Raw genomic sequence first — 18,472 nt, 5'->3', positions numbered from 1 at the left:
AGTTAATACTGTAAAGAAATATCTGGCAATATAACATCAACTTACTAGTAGAGTACTTACAATACTTCCAAATAACTCTTCATTTCTGTGGACATTTAATCACTTTGAAAAATGAACTCTGAAACAAAAAATTTCCTAACAAGGCCAATCTTTAAACAGAATCTCTTGCACAAAACAGATAAATCACCCACTGTGAGAAATGCTAATTCTTAGAAAAATGCTGAAAAGCAGGACTTAAACTAACAAGTATTACTTGGGTTCAACAACAAACCCACTTGCCATTCCCACTTGTTCTGATGATATGGTGTCTGAAGTATTTTGGCTTGCAAGAGGTTGGCTGTCAGATAAGCAAAAAATCCTTTCCTCTGGCTTTTCAGTTTGGGTTGTACCATATCAGAAATCCAATTCAGCTATTTGTTCAGCTTGCTATTCTCTCAGTTTTGAGAGGATCAAAGTCAGTCAGAGCCACATGTTTATGCAAAAGTAGTGCAACAACCGTGAAATTCTTATGTTGCTTAACTTAGTTGAAAATAATACAGCATCTTGTTACCTGAATATCAGATTTAGACCACTAACCTCAAAGCATGGAAAAAATTTTTTAAAAACTCAAGAAAAAAAATCAATACATTATGATGTAGTCCTGAAGGGCAAAGGAGTCCAGGAAGGCTGGACATACTTCAAGAAAGAAATCTTAAAGGCACAGGAGGAGGCTGTCCTCCCTGTATGTACCAAAACACAAGTGGGCAGAGAAGATGACCGGCCTGGCTGAACAGAAAGCTCTGGCTGGAACTCAGGATTAAAAAAAAAAAAAAAAAGTTTATGACCTTTGGAAAAAGGGGCAGGCAACTCAGGAGGACTACAAGGATGCTGTGAGAAAGTTAGAAGAGCCAAAGCCCAGCTAGCACTTAATACGGCTACTGCTGTAAAAGGCAATAACAAGTGTTTCTATAAATACATTTAACAACAACAGAAGGGCTAAGGAGAATCCCCATCCTTTATTGGATGTGGGGGGAAACATAGTGATGCAGGATGAATGAAAGGCTGAAGTACTTAATGCCTTTTTTGCTTCAGTCTTCAATACTAAGACCAATTGTTCTTCGGGTATTCAGCCCCCTGAGCTGGAAGACAGGCATGGGGAGCAGAATGAAGCCCCCACAATCTAAGGGGAAATGGCTAGCAATCTGCTACACCACTTGGATACACACACGTCTACTGGGCCAGATGAGATCCATGCAAGGGTACTGAAGGAGCTGGTGGAAGCGCACACCAAGGCACTTGCCATCATTTATCAGCAGTCCTGGCTAACGGGGGAGGTCCCAGCTGACTGAACATCAGCAAATGAGACACCCATCTACAAGAAGAGGCAGAAAGAGGATCTGGGATACTACAGGCCTGTCAGTCTGACCTTGGTGCCAAGGAAGGTTATGGAGCAGATAACCTTGAGTGCCATCACAGAGCACATGCAGGACAACCTGGGGATCAGGCCCAGCCAGCAGGAGTTCATGAAAGGCAGGTGCGACTTGACTAACCTGATCTCTTTCTATGACCAGGTGACCTGCCTAGTGGATGAGGGAAAGGCTGGGGATGTTGTCCACCTGGACTTCAGTAGGAAAGGCTGAGGGAGCTGGGCTTGTTTAGCCTGAAGAATAGAAGGCTTATAAACCTCTTAAGGGGGGTGTCAGGAGGACGGGGCCAAACTCTTTTCAGTGGTGCCCAGTGACAGGACAAGGGGCAACGGGCACAAACTGAAGCAAAGGAAGTTCCAGCTGAAGATGAGGAAGAACTTCTTCCCTCTGAGGGTGACGGAGCACTGGCACAGGCTGCCCAGGGATGTTGTGGAGTCTCCTTCTCTGGAGATATTCAAGACCCACCTGGACAAGGTCCTGTGCAGCCTGCTGTAGGCAACCCTGCTTCAGCAGGAGGGCTGGACTAGATGAGCCAAAGAGGTCCCTTCCAACCCCTACCATTCTGTGATTCTGTGAAAGCCTCCGATACCATTTACCACAGCATCCTCCTGGAGAAACTGGCTGCTCATGGCTTACACTTCGTTGGGTAAAAAACTGGCTGGATGGCCACGCCCAAAGAGTGGTAGTGAATGGAGTTAAATCCAGCTGGCGGCCAGTCACAAGTGGTGTTCCCCAGGGCTCAGTTTTGCTCCGGTCTTGTTTAACATCTTTATGAATGATCTTGGATGAGGGGATTGAGTGCTCCCTCAGTAAGTTTGCAGATGACACCAAGTTGGGCAGGAGTGTCGATCTGCTCGAGGGTAGGAAGGCTGTGCAGAGGGATCTGGACAGACTGGATCGACAAGCCAACTGTATAAGGTTCAACAAGGCCAAATGCTGGGTCCTGCATTTGGGTCACAAGCATCCCATGCAAAGCTACAGGTTTAGGAAGGAGTGGCTGGAAAGCTGCTCAGCAGAAAAGGACCTGGGGGTGCTGGTCGACAGCCGGCTGAACATGGGCCAGCAGTGTGCCCAGGTGGCCAAGACGGCCAACAGTATCCTGGCTTGTATCAGGAGTAGTGCGGCCAGCAGGAGTAAGGAGGTGATCGTGCCCCTGTACTCGGCCCTGGTGAGGCAACACCTCGAGTACTGTGTTCAGTTTTGGGCATCTCACAACAAGAAGTAGTACACGCTCAAGCATGTCCAGGGAAGAGCAACAAGGCTGGTGAAGGGTCTAGAGAACAAGTATTATGAGGAGCAGATGAGGTAGCTGGGGTTGTTTAGTCTGGAGAAGAGAAGTCTGAGGGGAGACATTATCTCTATAACTGCCTGAAAGGAGGTTGCAGCCAGCTGGGTGTCAGTCGCTTTTCCCAAGTAACAAGCTACAGGACAAGAGGAAACGGCACCAGGGGAGGTTTAGATTGGATATTAGGGAAGATTTCCTCACTGAAACTGTTACCAAGCATTGGAGCAGGCTGCCCAGGGAAGTGGTGGAGTCACCATCCCTGGAGGTATTTGAAAGACGTGTAGATGTGGTGCTTAGGGACATAGTTTAGTGGTGGACTTGGCAGTGTTGGGCTAACGGTTGGACTCGATCTTAAAGGTCTTTTCCAACATAAATGATTCTATGACTTTATTCCATGGGTAACGATTAAATTGCACATATCAAAGTATTAACTTCAAATACAAAAAAATATTTTCAATAATCAATAGATGCAAAACATTAATCCCACACACAGACACACGCACCCCTCAACAAAAATACCTGGAAGAACTAAATATCCTTACAGTTAACTGCTGAAACTATAAATCACCAAGTTAAAGCATAATGGACAGCACTGATAACTCTTACCATTCTTTCAATGTGTAAGTACAGCAAATTAAGCTGTTTTTAGAGAAAATACCTTGTTGGATGTGAAGCGGATGCAGGATGTCAACATTGTGTGGCGGAAAGATGTAAAGCAGCTGATTTGTGAAATAAGCAGCCATGAATCGTGCCATGGATCGAATCACAGCCATAGCAGTTTCAGTATGAACATCTGTTACCATCCATAGTTCATGCTGAAAATACTTGGTATCTAAAAACACAGATGAAGTCAAAACATTATAAGGAAAATAATTTAAAATCTGAATGCTAAAATTGTATAATCATGGGTTATACATTTTTTTTAAAAAGCAAATTATTTTACTTAATTTCTTGACAAGCTTTCAAAACTTCCAAATCTTAACCTTTTACACTAATTACACATTATATTAATATTAAAAGACTTTTATACCAGGTTTTTAATGACTAGAGATGGACCTCTAGTATCTAAATTTACATCAGTGATGAGTCAAAAAGCGTGCTTAAATTTGGAAACTTAGACTTCACACTGACTTCACAGAAAAAAAATGTTTCAAGCACCTGCAAAAAAAATTCCCACTGTCAATTTAGGACTGGCAACTAATCTAAAATCCACTATTTTATAATGTCGTATCATAAAAAAAAGTTAATCAATATAAAAGGAAATCACATAATTTCCCCCTTATTTTTCTCATCCAAGGTCTTTCCTTGAGCAGATTTGAACCTAAGAACACCTAACAGGCCACGCTTTTACTATTAATTCTACAGTGAAACTTGTCTAAACACTTACTCCAACAAATGTAGCTGAAAGAACATCTAAGGATCAGAAAAAGATCTTTAAAGTCACTGAAAAACAGATTTAGGTCCAGTGTAAAGAGAAAAGCATGCTGTCAAGTGTGTGTGATGGCTCAAAAATTAGATACTACATTCTTCAAAAAGTATCAACATACCTTATCACACTTTTATGCAATACAAACATACCAGAAAATTTTTCTGTCTGACACACTGAGAGCTGTGATCGCCTCAGAATCTCTCCTACCAGATGATCACAGAGTCCCTGAGCCTCACACAGGTTGTATTGATACAGCTGGCAAAACAATATTGCAAGATAATATCTGCTCTGAAGAAAACGTGTTCTTTTTCCTCCTGCATTAAAAGAGAAAAAAAAAAGGGCAAAAGCCCAGTTGGAAAAGAAACAACGAACACAAAACCAGACATAGCAGGTTTCAGAGTACTAGTTCCTCCCTCTCCAGAAACGTATCTACGTAAACATATACTCTGAGAAGAAGCAGAACTCAGGAGCAGCTATTTTAGCAGATATGATCCACCTACAACCTCAAAGTTACTAGTGAGTTAATGCTCATCCACAACAGTTTTACTTCTACAGATCTGGCAGGTTTCAAAACAACACAGCATATAATTGTTAAGACACAGACAAAGACGGAGACCTCAAGGGAGCCTAGCCTTCAAAGCAGGGATGCCTAAACCACAGTGAAATTGGTTACACATCCACCAAGCTTCCAACATCCTGAATTCTTTCTGCATGAGGTATTCCTCATCATAACAACCAGCAAAACATTTTTCTCATTATGCCTGGGAAGAGACTCTGGAGTATCCGTTTAAAATCAACTCCTAAATAAAACCCTGCCACAAATCATTTTGTTTTGTTACTCCCCAAATATTAAGTCCTTCAATTTTACAGCTACTAAAGGAACTTAATTTTGTTCATCTGTTTTTCACTGTCTCTTTCTTGCTCAGAAGTATGCCTAGAGCTTTTCTGTACCAAGTACTTCATAATCACAAACAAACTCTAATATTAAAATATAAATGCAACGAATTTTCTCAGGGAGAAACTGGACAAGTTTCAACTGGTCTCTATTCAAATCCCAGCTTAATTTCAAATATGCATCTTTAATGTGTCTCACCCCTTTCTGAAGGGCAAACAGACAGTCACAAATAATGATTACACAACTTATCCCATCCAACCCCCAAAAAAGATTTTATCCCTTACCTTTTGCCTTGATTTCACAAAGAGATCTTTTCCAAATGTCCACAGATTCTCTGTATGAGCCTAAAAGGAACTTCTCCTCACCTACAAAAGTCACATATGTAACAAATCAAAAGCTCTACACAGTTATACATGTGCAAACACACATGCACTTACTTCAGTATTACAGAATTATGAAAAGCAGAGTAAAATACGTGAACCTCCAGCAAATTTCTATTCTCAGAGCTAAATCTAAGTTTTGAGCATCTAAGAGAAGTTGACTTTGAATACCCCCCTCCACCTTTTTTTTTAATTGCTAAATCACTATTAAATGAAAAAATCAGTTCAGGTTATAATCAATCCTCCAGGGCTCTCAGTAATTAGGTGGTTTTTTTTAGGTAACACAAGGTTATAAATGTTAACTGTAGTTAGAAACTTCAGTATTTAAAACCCACAATAGTTTGTTAATGGGGAAAAGCATTTTCTCATACCTGTTCTCATATTTCCTACAATGTGGAAGATTTTTTTTTTGTAAAGTAGTTGTAAAATTATTTAGAAAGTTGAACACATATATTCTTATTAGTGTAAAAGCACTTTCAAACAACAGGTCTGTGGACTGTTGCACATTTCATCTCTCTAAATGTCACCTCTCCGCCTCCTTTCCTATTCCAATTTTCAATATACTGGTCAATTCCTAAATACTCTGACAGAAAGAGCACAACTCCTGGGCAAAGGAGGGAAAAAAAGTAAAAACAGTGCTACCACAGAAGAAAAGACAAGGACAAATTTGCCACTCTATCCTGCTTATCAGCAGCTACCCAGTTCAGGTATTGGCTGGCCCACCAACATATATGTTACTCTAGCTCATCCATAGACCGTGCCATGTCTATTTGGCAAACTGAACATAAATACAGAACATTTGGAATAGGTGAAAGAGTGGGAAGTTGCACGTATTGTTATGCTAAGTGAAAGAGACATGAAGGAGCTAATGTATTGTACAGAGTGAGGTAGGAAGAAAAGCTGGAAGTATCATTTAAGGGAGAGAGATCAAGAACATGGAGAGAAAACAATATTGTGGTGTGAGACATAAGTGGGAAGTTGGGTTTATTAGTGTGGAAAGTGAAAGGAAGATAGAGCATAGGACAGTAATGTGCAAGAAATTAGGCTACAATCATATACTGCCTGCAAAATAAATATGATAGATTAAGTCGATTACATTAGGTCATACTAAATTGAATGCTTAGTTGAGGCTGACTACATTCATGTACACGACACGCTCATATCCACAGTGACCACACGGAGTGAACAGGATTTCTATACAAACCCAGTAAGAGACACATTGTGATGACCACCTAATTCAGAGGAGATAATACAGAATCAGAATTCAGATTTTCTAGGACATGATTCAAACTGACATCAGTATAGCCTTTTTATTTAGCCCAACAAGCTCTAAAGATATAATACAGTCTACAGGTGTACTGGGACATGAAGTATTTAAGAGAGTTCTCACCAGAATTTTAAGAAAAGTCCCACTATTAACTTATTTTAAAGCTGGTGGTCAGTTATTGATTGTCATTTAGTTGGACCTGATCTTCCTAGTAATTCAGTTAACCATGCAACTACCTAACATTTGTAGCTCTTTCCAAAGTACGAACCAGATACAGAATTAATCTTCGAATGTTGTTCTAAAGTCACTCCTGAAGACTGCAGGGTCGCTTGTATGTGACTTAACAGTGATGAGACAACAGACTCTTCTTCTGCATTCTTGTCCACTTTTCTGTTCAGCTGCATGTGATACCAAACCACTTTCTTATACAATAATTGCCATAGTACAATCAACCTGTAGTTCAAGTATAAAATTACAAAAATCATCAAAAGTTAACAAAGTTACTTACACCAGTTTCTCATTTTCTTACGTTTTGCATTATGCATCTGAAAACTAAATTATATTTTAATAACTACTTTCTTGACTTGTGGGGAAAAAGAACGAAACACTTTTTGCCTTTCTTTTTTTTGACCAACAAACATTGATTCTTCTGAACTTGCTTAAAAGCAGCAATTTACTTCAAGGACCCAGATGCACCCAAAATTAATCCCTTGCTATCTAAACAATGGGGAAATTAAATAACCTAGCTAAACATCAAAACAGGTATCAGTGTCTTTACAAACAAGACTGATCAAAAACACATTGAAAGCATAACACAGAAAGGCAACGACAGGGAAACAAAAGACTGCAAAGCATGTTTTTACGGCTGGCAAGTCCCTGCTGCCAAGCACAGTATTATTACATGTACTAGCTCAGATATGCAGTAAGCCTGCTAATACAAGCAAATACACTTTGCTAGGGACTTGAAAAAGGTTCCACAAAACTGCATCTTCTCTAGCACTACCGCTTCCATTATCAATAGTCAGTCATATGCACAGTGCTCAGTACCTGAAGCACAATTAATCAAAAACATGGATTATCTTCTCAGAGACAATTGAAATTTGCCTATCAAATTTGCAATGAACACAGTACTATATTTTAAGCTTCTTGAAGAAATACATTTTACTGTAGCAAGATTAAACTTGTGAGTTATAATGCTTCTTAGGTTCTAAATCTCTGGAAAGGAACAGTTTGCCTGTATGATTAACACACCTGGATTCACTTCAGTTCTCCAGTAGAAAAATACTCCAGTGATAGTAATACACTTTCCCAAGAGTTGGATAGCACACTTCAGTTTAAGCTTCTCTCAAGTTTAGGAGTATATTTTCAAAGAAGAAATAGCTCTGATAGTTTTATAAGTTTCCACACACCAAGGTTTTTCCTGTTGCTCTGGGACACCAGATCCATAATCAAGCACACACGTTGCAGACTAAGTTGACATTACAGATACATTGCATATGAGCAGCCTCTTGGCTCCACAGAGTTTGTAACTTCTGCATGGGAAGGAGTGGAATGGGCAAGAGGCAGTGAAAGCTTCTTAAGCTGCAATACCTGGATTGATGCTGCTCTACCAGACCTGGTGCGAGCTGTTAACCCACCAATTATCTCTGAACTGACTGGCAGCAATTAGTTAAGTGACCGTAAGTCTAAGCTCTAATATGCATGCTTTAATAGATGATCTTGTTTTTCCATAGACAGTGACACAGAAAAGAAACAAAAGGATGTTGCAACTACTGTACAAGAGAAAAATAAAATTGCTGTTCCATCATATAGAACCATAAAATCATTTGGGTTGGAAAGGACTTTTAAGATCATGAAGTCCAACCATAAACCCAGCTCTATCACGTCCACGACTAAACCATTTCCCAAAGCACCATGTCGAGTACACGGGCGAGATCACTGCCCTGTTCCTGCTGGCCACACTATTCCTGACACAAGCCAGGATGCCATTGGCCCTCTTGGCCACCTGGGCACGCTGCTGGCTCATCTTCAGCCAGCTGTTGACCAACACCCCAAGGTCCTTTTCTGCTGAGCAGCTTTCCAGCCACTCCTCCCCAGGCCTGTAGCATTGCATGGGGTGGTTGTGACCCAAGTGCAAGACCTGCCACTTGCCCTTGTTGAGCCTCATACAATTGGCCCTGGCCCACTGATCCAGCCTGTCCAGGTCCCTCTGCAGAGCCTTCCTACTCTCAATCACATCAACACTCCTGCCCAACTCGGTGTTGTCTGCAAACTTGCTGAGGGAGCACTCAATCCCCTCATCCAGATCACTAATCAAGATATTAAAAAAGGCTGGCCCCAACACTGAGCCCTGGGGATACCACTTGTGACCGGCTACCAACTGGATTTAACTCCATTCACCACCACTCTTTGGGCCTGGCCATCCAGACAGTTTTTTACCAAGCAAAGCGCACACCTGTCCAAGCCATGAGCTGCCAGTTTCTCCAGGAGGATGCTGTGGTAAATGGTGTCAAAGACTTTACTAAAGTCCAGGTAGACAACATCCACCACCTTTCCCTCATCCATTAAGTGCATCACTTGTCAGAGGACATAAGGTTAGTCAAGCAGCACCTGCCTTTCATAAACTCATGCTGACAGAGCCCAATTGCCTGGTTGTCCTGTATATGATTTTTTTCCTCCACACAAAGATCAGTCATACCTTTTTTCTGTTTTTGCATCATGGGTTACTGCTCGAGGAGGGTCTCTAAGCAGAGATTTCAGTGAGCTGAATTGCTGAGTAGTAATCTCATCAAGAAGTACGAAAATAGGCACAGTGAGGGAGTCAAGTTCCACGAGGCTATTACCATGAGGAGATGTAAAAAAGCTCTCATACTGTAGTATGCACACACTACTTAGAGTATGAGAAACCATTTTCGAAAGACAAAAGCATGCCAAAAGGTTTTCTGAGAACAACTGATCTTGTTGCTGTATAAGCATCAGTTTTAAAGTTTGTAATGCCAGCTTCACCACATGCCCAGTCAGACTCGGTCTTGAATGCCAGTACAAGACAGTTAAATACTGCTGAAAATATTTTACGACACAATGTAACCAGTGAGTATTCTTCATAGACTTCTTTAAAGATGCATCCCGGTTTAGCAAAGCACATTTCACAAACTGAAGAATGCTGAAAAAATGGATAACACAGTTCACTGTGTAATTCAGCAACGTATCTTTCTCTTCCATATTTTTTGAAATACCTACTTGCCATGCGGCAAGAAGGTTTTTCTGAATGGAATATAGTTCCACTGGTAACTTATCTTTCTCTTCAGTATTGTCTTTTGCATGGATAGTATCAAACATTGATGCAAATTCTAAGTGGCCTTGATCAGCGTTACCAAAAAATGAATGGATTCTTTGGCTACAGAAGCTGGAAGGGCTATTGCAAAACTGCTTTTTGTCATCCAATTCTTCTTCATAATCCTAAATCACACAAAAAAAAAGAAAAATCAAGTGTTTAATTTAAGTCTATTGAGAGACCATAGTCTGCAAGGAATCAACACTTAGTCTCACAATTGAAATCTTCATGCTTAATTAACTTGCTTAATTGCTCATAAGTTAAACTCACAGCAGCTTCACCTAGATCTCAGACTAAACGTGGCTGTTTGGAATAGTAGTGCAGACAGAAATTAAATTACCTAAAACCAACAAAACAATTGCACTGTAAACACAGCAGGAGTTTTTATACCAGAAAATGAAAACCTGTCCTTTATTAAGCCCAGGGTAGGAGGAAGAGTTTTTGACAGACACCTGTAAGATATAAAAGTCATTCAGCAAAAGCTCCAAAACCTCAAACAACAAACCTAAAACCAAAGTTGGAAAAGGCTGCACAGTAACTTCAGTCACAGAGCCATTCTTCCAACAAACATGTACAGATTTTGGAATTGATGTAAGAATTCTCTAAAGTTGAGGATAAATATCTTATTTACTACGGATAATAATATTGTACTTCATATTAATACGCTTTACAGCCCAAGTACATTTTGTAGTGTAATGTTGCATTTTCTTATAAAGTGAAGATAAAGTATTAAACCACAGTAAACAGATACATATGTAGATTAGTACACATTTTTCAAGTTAATGCACTGCTGAAAGAAATATTTGAAAATAAAAATCAAGTATCAGTTGAGAAAAACCATATTCCTCACACCTATTAAGAAAATGAGAATTTCACCAGTATTTAAAAAACTTTAGATATACCTAGTAAGAACAAATACACCTATATTTGAGAAAAGAATCTCTAGAATACCTTAAAATTAAATCATTTGCATAATTATAAGTGGGAAAATGTTATGAAGTACCAGTAAATCCACAGTTTTCTCACTCATTTCTGTTGTGTCCTCTTCCAGGAATTTTGGAATGGTGGAAAAGACGGAACTTTGGTTCTCAGCATGTTTTAAGAGACTGGCTTTTAAAGACAACAGCGATCGTAAACAAAGAGGTCTCCCTTTAGACTAAAAGAAATAACAATAACACAAAACACATTATCTACCACTAGTAAGATCAAACCAGACACTTTCTCAACAAAACAAGGAAATTGGTCCCTTCTGTAAAAAGCTTCAGTTTAAGAGTCCCAGACAGAAAGGGAGAACAGGTCAGCAGGCATACATTGCACAGAAACAAACTACCATTTGACCACGCTTCAGTAATATAGAATTTTCTCAGCACCAGACAACTTCACGTTGCTTCATGCTGAAAGAACGTGCTTGACCCCTAAAATAATCCTACAAGTTTGCCACTACGCAGGGCTTTCTTGTATTCTTACTAGTAACAGCTTTCTTTAAATCCTCAAATCCTTGCCCACTCTTGTAGCTTATGCATGAATACTATCATAAGACACATCTCCAAAAATCTAAAATACAAACTAAATTTGAAGAGAAGTTGTATTCCATCAGCAAATGAAAAAAATATGAACTTAATATCCATTACATCTTATGTGGTCAACAACCACATCAGGCTGCAAGTCCTAGTGGACACGTGCACACAGCACCATTGGGAGTGTTGCTGACTGCTCTAAAACAGCAGCAGCCTAAGATAGAGAGGTTTTACAGAAATCCTTCTGCATCAAGCTGAGAGGATGAGTTGGTCACAGTAGCTTAATACTTGTCAATGCTCTGAATCAACTCTATACATCTAGAAATCCCAGTTTCTCTTACAGTTCCAGAAAGAATACAGTGACAGTGTCCCCTTTACTACATTTTACTGAAAGGTTACCACGATATCAAAGGAACAAAATTTCAGAGAAAACTGTGCATTCATTGTTTTCCAGATCAATATTATTCTCAACACAACTTTATCATTCAAAGGAATTTATGCAAATATCAAAGGAAACTAAAATTGTGGCACTCAGTTTAAAAACTACACATTTTTAAACACATCAAGACTTTCAATTAAAGCCTACAAAATAATTCATAACCCTACCCTGGAGTTCAGCAAATTCCGACGGATATTTTCCAGTCGTTGGGTTGAATCAAGCAAAAGCAATCTTATAAATCCTGGTGGTGAAAGGTTGTTAGGATATCTAAGCACTGTTATCATGTATCCATCAGAGACAATGAGGTAGGGTAATCTTGAATGTGAAGCAACAGAGAATCTCTGTCTCATAAGGTCACTTTCAGAAGCTGAAGAACCAAGAGACTGACTAGACTCTTGACAAAAAGAGTACTGCTGGCTAAAATAAAGATACATAAAAATATAAGGAGCAACTACTGTATTTAATAATCATGAACAGAGTAAAGAAGAAACAACTTATGAACATTTTATGCCATTCACACTACTGTCTCAGTAAATCAATTCAGAATTCTAGGAAGTGTCTAAATTTTTGAAGTATGAGCACTCTGGATAACACTATTTATACTTGCAAGGTGCCAGTATTTTGCTGCAGTTGCAACGTTTTTAATTTGAAGAAAAATAAAAACAGCTTTCAGTATTCTCTTCTTATTTCATTAATAAGTATTCTATGCATTTTTTCACAATTTGACTTTAAATTTCTGAATCACACTTTATCTATCTCTTATTGTGTATAAGTGCTTGAAGATGCTATTCTAAGTAGCTTCTAATAAAGTCATGTATGAAAGCAAAAAAGTCCCTCAAGATCTGAATCTTATTATTTCAGAATCAGCTCAGACATTCAACAAAAAAATTTTATATCAACACACAAGTCTTCTCTCACTAAAGAGGTCTTACAAAATCTTTTCCTATAAAGAAATCACTCCTTACAGAGTTCCAGAAAGCCACGTTATGCACTTATTCTAATATTAACCCCATAATACTTTGAAATAATGTGTAAAATTACTGTTTTTCTTTTTATTTCTTAATAGCCCAAAAGTTACTAGATTGCTTGAAAACAAAGTAGCTGCATACATTCAACAAGTAAATAAGGTATTTTAATATATTTTAATATCTGGTTTTTCAACCAGACAGTGTAAGAAGGTATCATAAAACTTCGGATGTTTTCACGAGATGTTACATTTACACACTACCCAGCTTAGTCACTCAAAATTAACACTTTTTTTTTTTTTTAAGTTGAAGTTTAGATTTTGTTTTGTTTCCTAGAGTTATTCAGACAGTGTTACTTTTTGTAACTTCCAAATTATGCTAAAAAGTGTTATCAGAGATCCTTCTATTCTTCCATGCATCCAGCAGCATAATTTCAAAATTTATATCTGGAGTACCCCAACTTCTGTCCATGCAAATATGTTATTTATAAGAGCTGACATGGAAACGTGAGACAAAGTTCTATAGGTAAAATTAAATACTGAGGAGAGAAATACCATTGGATTAAAATAAATCTGCACTTTTAGTACTTCTGTAAGTTTAGTATCTTCTCACAAGACATTGCTATTTTTAAATTATTACCAAATCCAAATACTTTAAAAAACACCAGATCACTTAATGTGTACTTACATTGTCACAATGCCCATTTTCATCACAACAAACCCATTATAAGAAATAGAACTATGAATGAGAAACAGATATTGAGAAGACGCATGAAAAGCAAAAGAGTGAATTTGAAAGATAAAGTTTATATAAATTGTAAAAAAATGTTAGAAAATAAGATATGATCATATGACAAAAACATATAAATATTTTCAAATTCTTTTACCTGTATGTTATTAGTGGATGAAATGGAATAAACTCTGCTGGTCCAAATTCTACAGAGCAGCCAGAAGTAATCAAGGTCAGCAATTCACCCATACACGTCAGTAAAATCAAAGATCCACGTTTTAACATGCAAGCTAAGAAAAGACTATCAGGAGTCCAACTCATATCGCCAACCCAGTAAGATCTAAATTGGGCAGGAAAAAATATATTTCTCTGTCAAGTTTCTGCATCAAAAGGATAGAACAGTTAAAAAAAAAACCCACAAAAATAAAAACCAAAAAAATCCCCCTGCAACCAACAAAAAACCCCATCACGACACAAAACCAAAAAAATCCACAACAGCAGCAGAAACAATATCAATCACCGACCTGATAAACTTGGATGGGACCACGCTATTCTTGCTACTACAACCTTTAAGGTTACCCGAAACAGTTACAAAATTCAATGTGTTCAAAAACAAAATCTGAGTTGCCTAGAAAGAGAAAGTAAATGTAAAGAAAACATAAATGGTTGCATCAAGATGTCATTATTGTAAAGAAACAGTTTCTATTAGCAAGATATGCATTACATCTGATGTACTGGAAACATTACTGTACATGATCGTGACTCTGCACTTCAACAGTTATTACTATTCAGAGTATTTGTTTCTATATCTATTTCTACATTCATAAAAAGAACATAGGATTATATATTGAAAATATACCAGTGGAATTATTTTAACATCACTTTTTCTAAAATATTCAAAGTACTGTAAGATCACTCTTCTCCAGTCTTGTTGGTGAATAACAACTGGAACTTTGAAGGACTCCATCGTTCCATCCTGGTACGCTAAATAAGCTGGTCCATATTCCCTGTTATCATTAGCACTAAAACCTACATTAAGATTCGGCCTCTGAGTTGCTGGAAAGAATAACACTATGAGTGGCAACGTAACCTCCAATGCATGTCAGGCTGAGGCCCGACTGAGAATCTCCAGAATCTTCACAGGTACAATGCAGTAACTGAAATTTATTTCTCTACTATTGTACTTCTTGGAGATTAAAAATGACTGAGGAGTTTACAGGGATTTCTTAACTGAACAACTGCATTCCAAAAATGGATATCAATGTGAATATAATCACATATTTCATAAGAATGCTGAAAAATTCCTTCTAAAAATGTGTTATTAAATCCTTGTTACCACTTCATCCAAATTATTAGCTTAAATGACGTACTGTCTATTATTCATACCTTTGGATCAGTTTGATTAACAGCTACTGCAAGTAGAAGCCCATCTCTTGCAAATGCACATAACAAAGATCCTCTTGATTTTACAGGCACGCACTGAGGAACGAGATTAACAAGAGCACAAGTCTGTTGCACCCAGTGGATCTGGTATGGCAAAGAACTGAATGTCAAAAAATAAAGACAACAACATCATGAGGCTACTCAGTTATGATGAATGGGATGATTCGTATATAGTAAAAAACCATGCAAGACAAAAACACATGAAGCATGAACAATGAAAAAACCCCTATTTTTCTTCAAACATCTTACAAATAAAAAACATTTTGTATTTACACAAGTTTAAAAACTATGTGTGAGCACTGATTATTATTTTTATGTGACAGGAATTTGGGCTATATGTATAGAACATGTATATAAATGTAGGTGCATGCCCTACAATGAATGCATTTGTATTCTAGCCAGGAACAGCTTCCTCAGACAGTGTAACATCACCCAGCATAGCAATACTCAGAATTCGAAAATGAAAATCAAAAGTATGCTGCTCTGAACAAAGAAGCTGTGGATGTCTCCTCCTTGGAAGTGTTCAAGCCCAGGTTACACTGGGCTTCCAACAACGTGATCTTCCAACAACGAGATTCCAAAACTGTTCCCGCTCATGACAGGAGGGTTGGATCATTAAAGGTCGCTTCCAACCCAAAGCATTCTATCATCCTAAAAAAGATTCATAACATGACAGCAAACACAAGAAAGATTCTATTTGGAAGCACGCCTCCTAACAGGCAAAAAAAATAAAGCATTAACATGTAAAAAGGACTTAAACAATAGTAAGTAATGAAACTGAGCTATAGTTGGCATAAAGAAATTATGAGTAATACAGCTAAGAAACGTGGTTACAATTTCAGGCTGCAAGCACTATGGTATATACTTGTACTTCTACACTAGGAATGTCGTGCTCCGTTTCATTTTTTGTATTACCAGAAACACCTTACCATGCTACTGACAAACTCAGCCAAGAGTGATGCTGGGCAAGAAGGATATCATTAATAACTCAGCATCAAAACGGCATCATTTAACAAAAGCAGTTGTACCACGTCAAGTGTGGGGCAAAATTTTAGCAAGTTACTCAAGTTATACCCCCAGAGGACATATCCATTTACACTCATACATAAGAGTATCTCACTTAAGAAGAGGAACAGACTATACATGTATTCATTATTATCATCCAATTGCATTTTTAAGTGGTTGTATCAGTATAACTATTTCAATACATGGTCCCAGCCCAGACAAAGAAACACACACACATTCTTACATAGTTGAGCCGTAAGAGATGAAAAGGGGAACAGAAAACAAATAAAATATACACAAATACGCATAATTAAGAAGAGAAGGACGTATTCAGGGCATTCATGGCTGCACAGTATGCACCAGTAATACAAGAAAAATGAGAAAAGGAAACTATATTCACATGATGCACACAACTCCCTGACACTAACACACACACACACGTGTAGTCAGGCATGTGTATGTATATGTATCCACCCACATACAGTGACAAATACACTCAGTTTTATTTAGGAGTAAGTTAATAACAAAGTATGGAATACATACATAAACGCTGCTAAATTAACCACATTTAAATACTTGAAAATGACCATGTACGTCCACATACGGATCCTATATATGCATATACTGTTTGTGTATGCACATACAATGTGGCACACTATGAACATATGTATGCAAACATACATAGGCTCTCGTAACCATAAGCTAACTGGACATGAATGTAAATGTGTTCAACTGCAGCTCTGAATCCCAGCTCTAAAGCACTTCATAATAAAAATCTTCCTCCTAAGTCATGTAATGTAACTTCAGATATATTTGAACTTACCTAACATATTTGAAGCTATTTTCAAGCCATCGAAGAACCAAAAACGTGAGGACCAAACATTCTCCAGAGTAAAACACAAAAGAGCACAAACAGCAATCACCCAGTATCTGTGGAAGAAAAAACACAACCAAAACCAGAACAAACCCAAAAATCTGGTTACACACAATTTTCTCTTTAATTATTTATATATTTACATCAATAGCTATTACAGTTCAGATTAAATGACATACTGTTCTCATTCAGAAATATAAAGTCTTGCAGGAATACTACTGGGCCAGACAAACTTTAATCTGATATGGCTGTTCCTATGTTGTCATTAAATCTAATAGAAACTGAATGATTAAGCCTAACACAACACTAAAAAGAGGCAGGCAACGCTCTCAAAATTCACTGTAGCTGCTGTGGCTCTACTTTACGTAAGAGATTAAATGATTGCTTTAGGGCTTTTTTTTCTTACCTCATTTTCTATGAAAGCAGCATGCACTCCAACTTCTTTTTCTTCAGTAGAGGGCAACATGACTGATTCATCAGGCAAAATTTGTGTCCAATGCCCAGAGGAATTCTCATAAAATGATGTATTTTCATGTCCCATGCTCTCCCACAAAAAGACACATGCTGTAGGAGTAGTCAGTACTGCCTTTCTGCCATCTCCAGATACATACAAGTACAATCTCATTGAACACTCTACGGAAAAAGAAAAAACAACAAACACAACGATATGCCAGAATAGCTTCTGCTCCTCTGTTAGATTTAGATTTAAAAAGAAAAGAGAAAGGAAATTTCTCCTCTATCACAACAAATCCAAGCTGCCACCTTAAGTATCTTTCATTTCTAGCTTTATCACTGATACTAGACCCTGGGCATCAGTAATGTCAGATGGGATGTCCATTTTTATGTATTTTATGAATTATCTTTCCCACAAGACTCAACAGTTGTTGACAGTTGAGTCAGTTTATTTCCATTTATTTCCAACCATTATTTCCAATAGTTGGTTTATTTCCAACCATTACAGTTGCTGAAATCCATCTTTCATGAAAACTATTCATAAATGCCTAAGTGCTCTACTGTCTACTACCTCCAGCTCCCAAATGCACCACTGATCTTCCCTGAAATGACAGAATTGCTTGTACAACACTTCACTTTACAACCTGATATCAGTGAGATTATTCAATACACAACAATATTTGATACTTAAGTTTGAAATATGTGTCTTCACATTATTCTGTCCAGCTAGCATTTTTCATAAAAACCTACCCACAGAATAAACTTCAAATTACGTGTATAAGTTTTACATCAGATGAAGTCTGCTCAAAGGCACTGATCACCCAGTAAGGAACGCTTTTCTGCAGTTAAAACCTAACCATTAAAAAAGAAAGTATTTACTATATTTAAAAATTAATTACTATTTACAGGAGATTACTAAATGCAAAAAAATACATCATTCAAGTGACAAAAAGGCCTTTTGTCAGAGCTTAGCTAGCACGTAAATCATACAAATCCAAAATGATGTCAGAATATAACCTTTATTTGTGCAATAACAATTAACAAAAGGAAA

The 18,472-nt window shown here is 37.9% G+C and overlaps 1 protein-coding gene across 4 annotated transcripts in view; it reads right to left on the bottom strand.

Moving 5' to 3' along the window:
* The window catches only part of CPLANE1 (ciliogenesis and planar polarity effector complex subunit 1), a 60,322-nt gene that overhangs the window by 40,395 nt on the left and 1,455 nt on the right, over window positions 1–18,472 (bottom strand). For all 4 annotated transcript variants that reach the window (XM_075410666.1, XM_075410667.1, XM_075410668.1 and 1 more), the window contains exons 5-16: window positions 17,375–17,601; window positions 16,918–17,024; window positions 15,033–15,189; window positions 14,171–14,274; window positions 13,804–13,986; window positions 12,120–12,369; window positions 11,000–11,152; window positions 9,361–10,121; window positions 6,931–7,115; window positions 5,300–5,380; window positions 4,270–4,434; window positions 3,350–3,523 (exon numbers count right to left, since the gene is read on the bottom strand). In XM_075410666.1, the coding sequence (XP_075266781.1) occupies window positions 3,350–3,523; window positions 4,270–4,434; window positions 5,300–5,380; window positions 6,931–7,115; window positions 9,361–10,121; window positions 11,000–11,152; window positions 12,120–12,369; window positions 13,804–13,986; window positions 14,171–14,274; window positions 15,033–15,189; window positions 16,918–17,024; window positions 17,375–17,601 (2,547 nt within the window). The remainder of the gene's footprint in view (window positions 1–3,349; window positions 3,524–4,269; window positions 4,435–5,299; window positions 5,381–6,930; window positions 7,116–9,360; window positions 10,122–10,999; window positions 11,153–12,119; window positions 12,370–13,803; window positions 13,987–14,170; window positions 14,275–15,032; window positions 15,190–16,917; window positions 17,025–17,374; window positions 17,602–18,472) is intronic.

Source organism: Opisthocomus hoazin, chromosome Z (assembly GCF_030867145.1).
Source record: "Opisthocomus hoazin isolate bOpiHoa1 chromosome Z, bOpiHoa1.hap1, whole genome shotgun sequence".
NCBI lineage: Eukaryota > Metazoa > Chordata > Aves > Opisthocomiformes > Opisthocomidae > Opisthocomus > Opisthocomus hoazin.
Note: the sequence above shows the minus strand (reverse complement) of the source record. Positions and strands in the feature narration are given on the sequence as shown.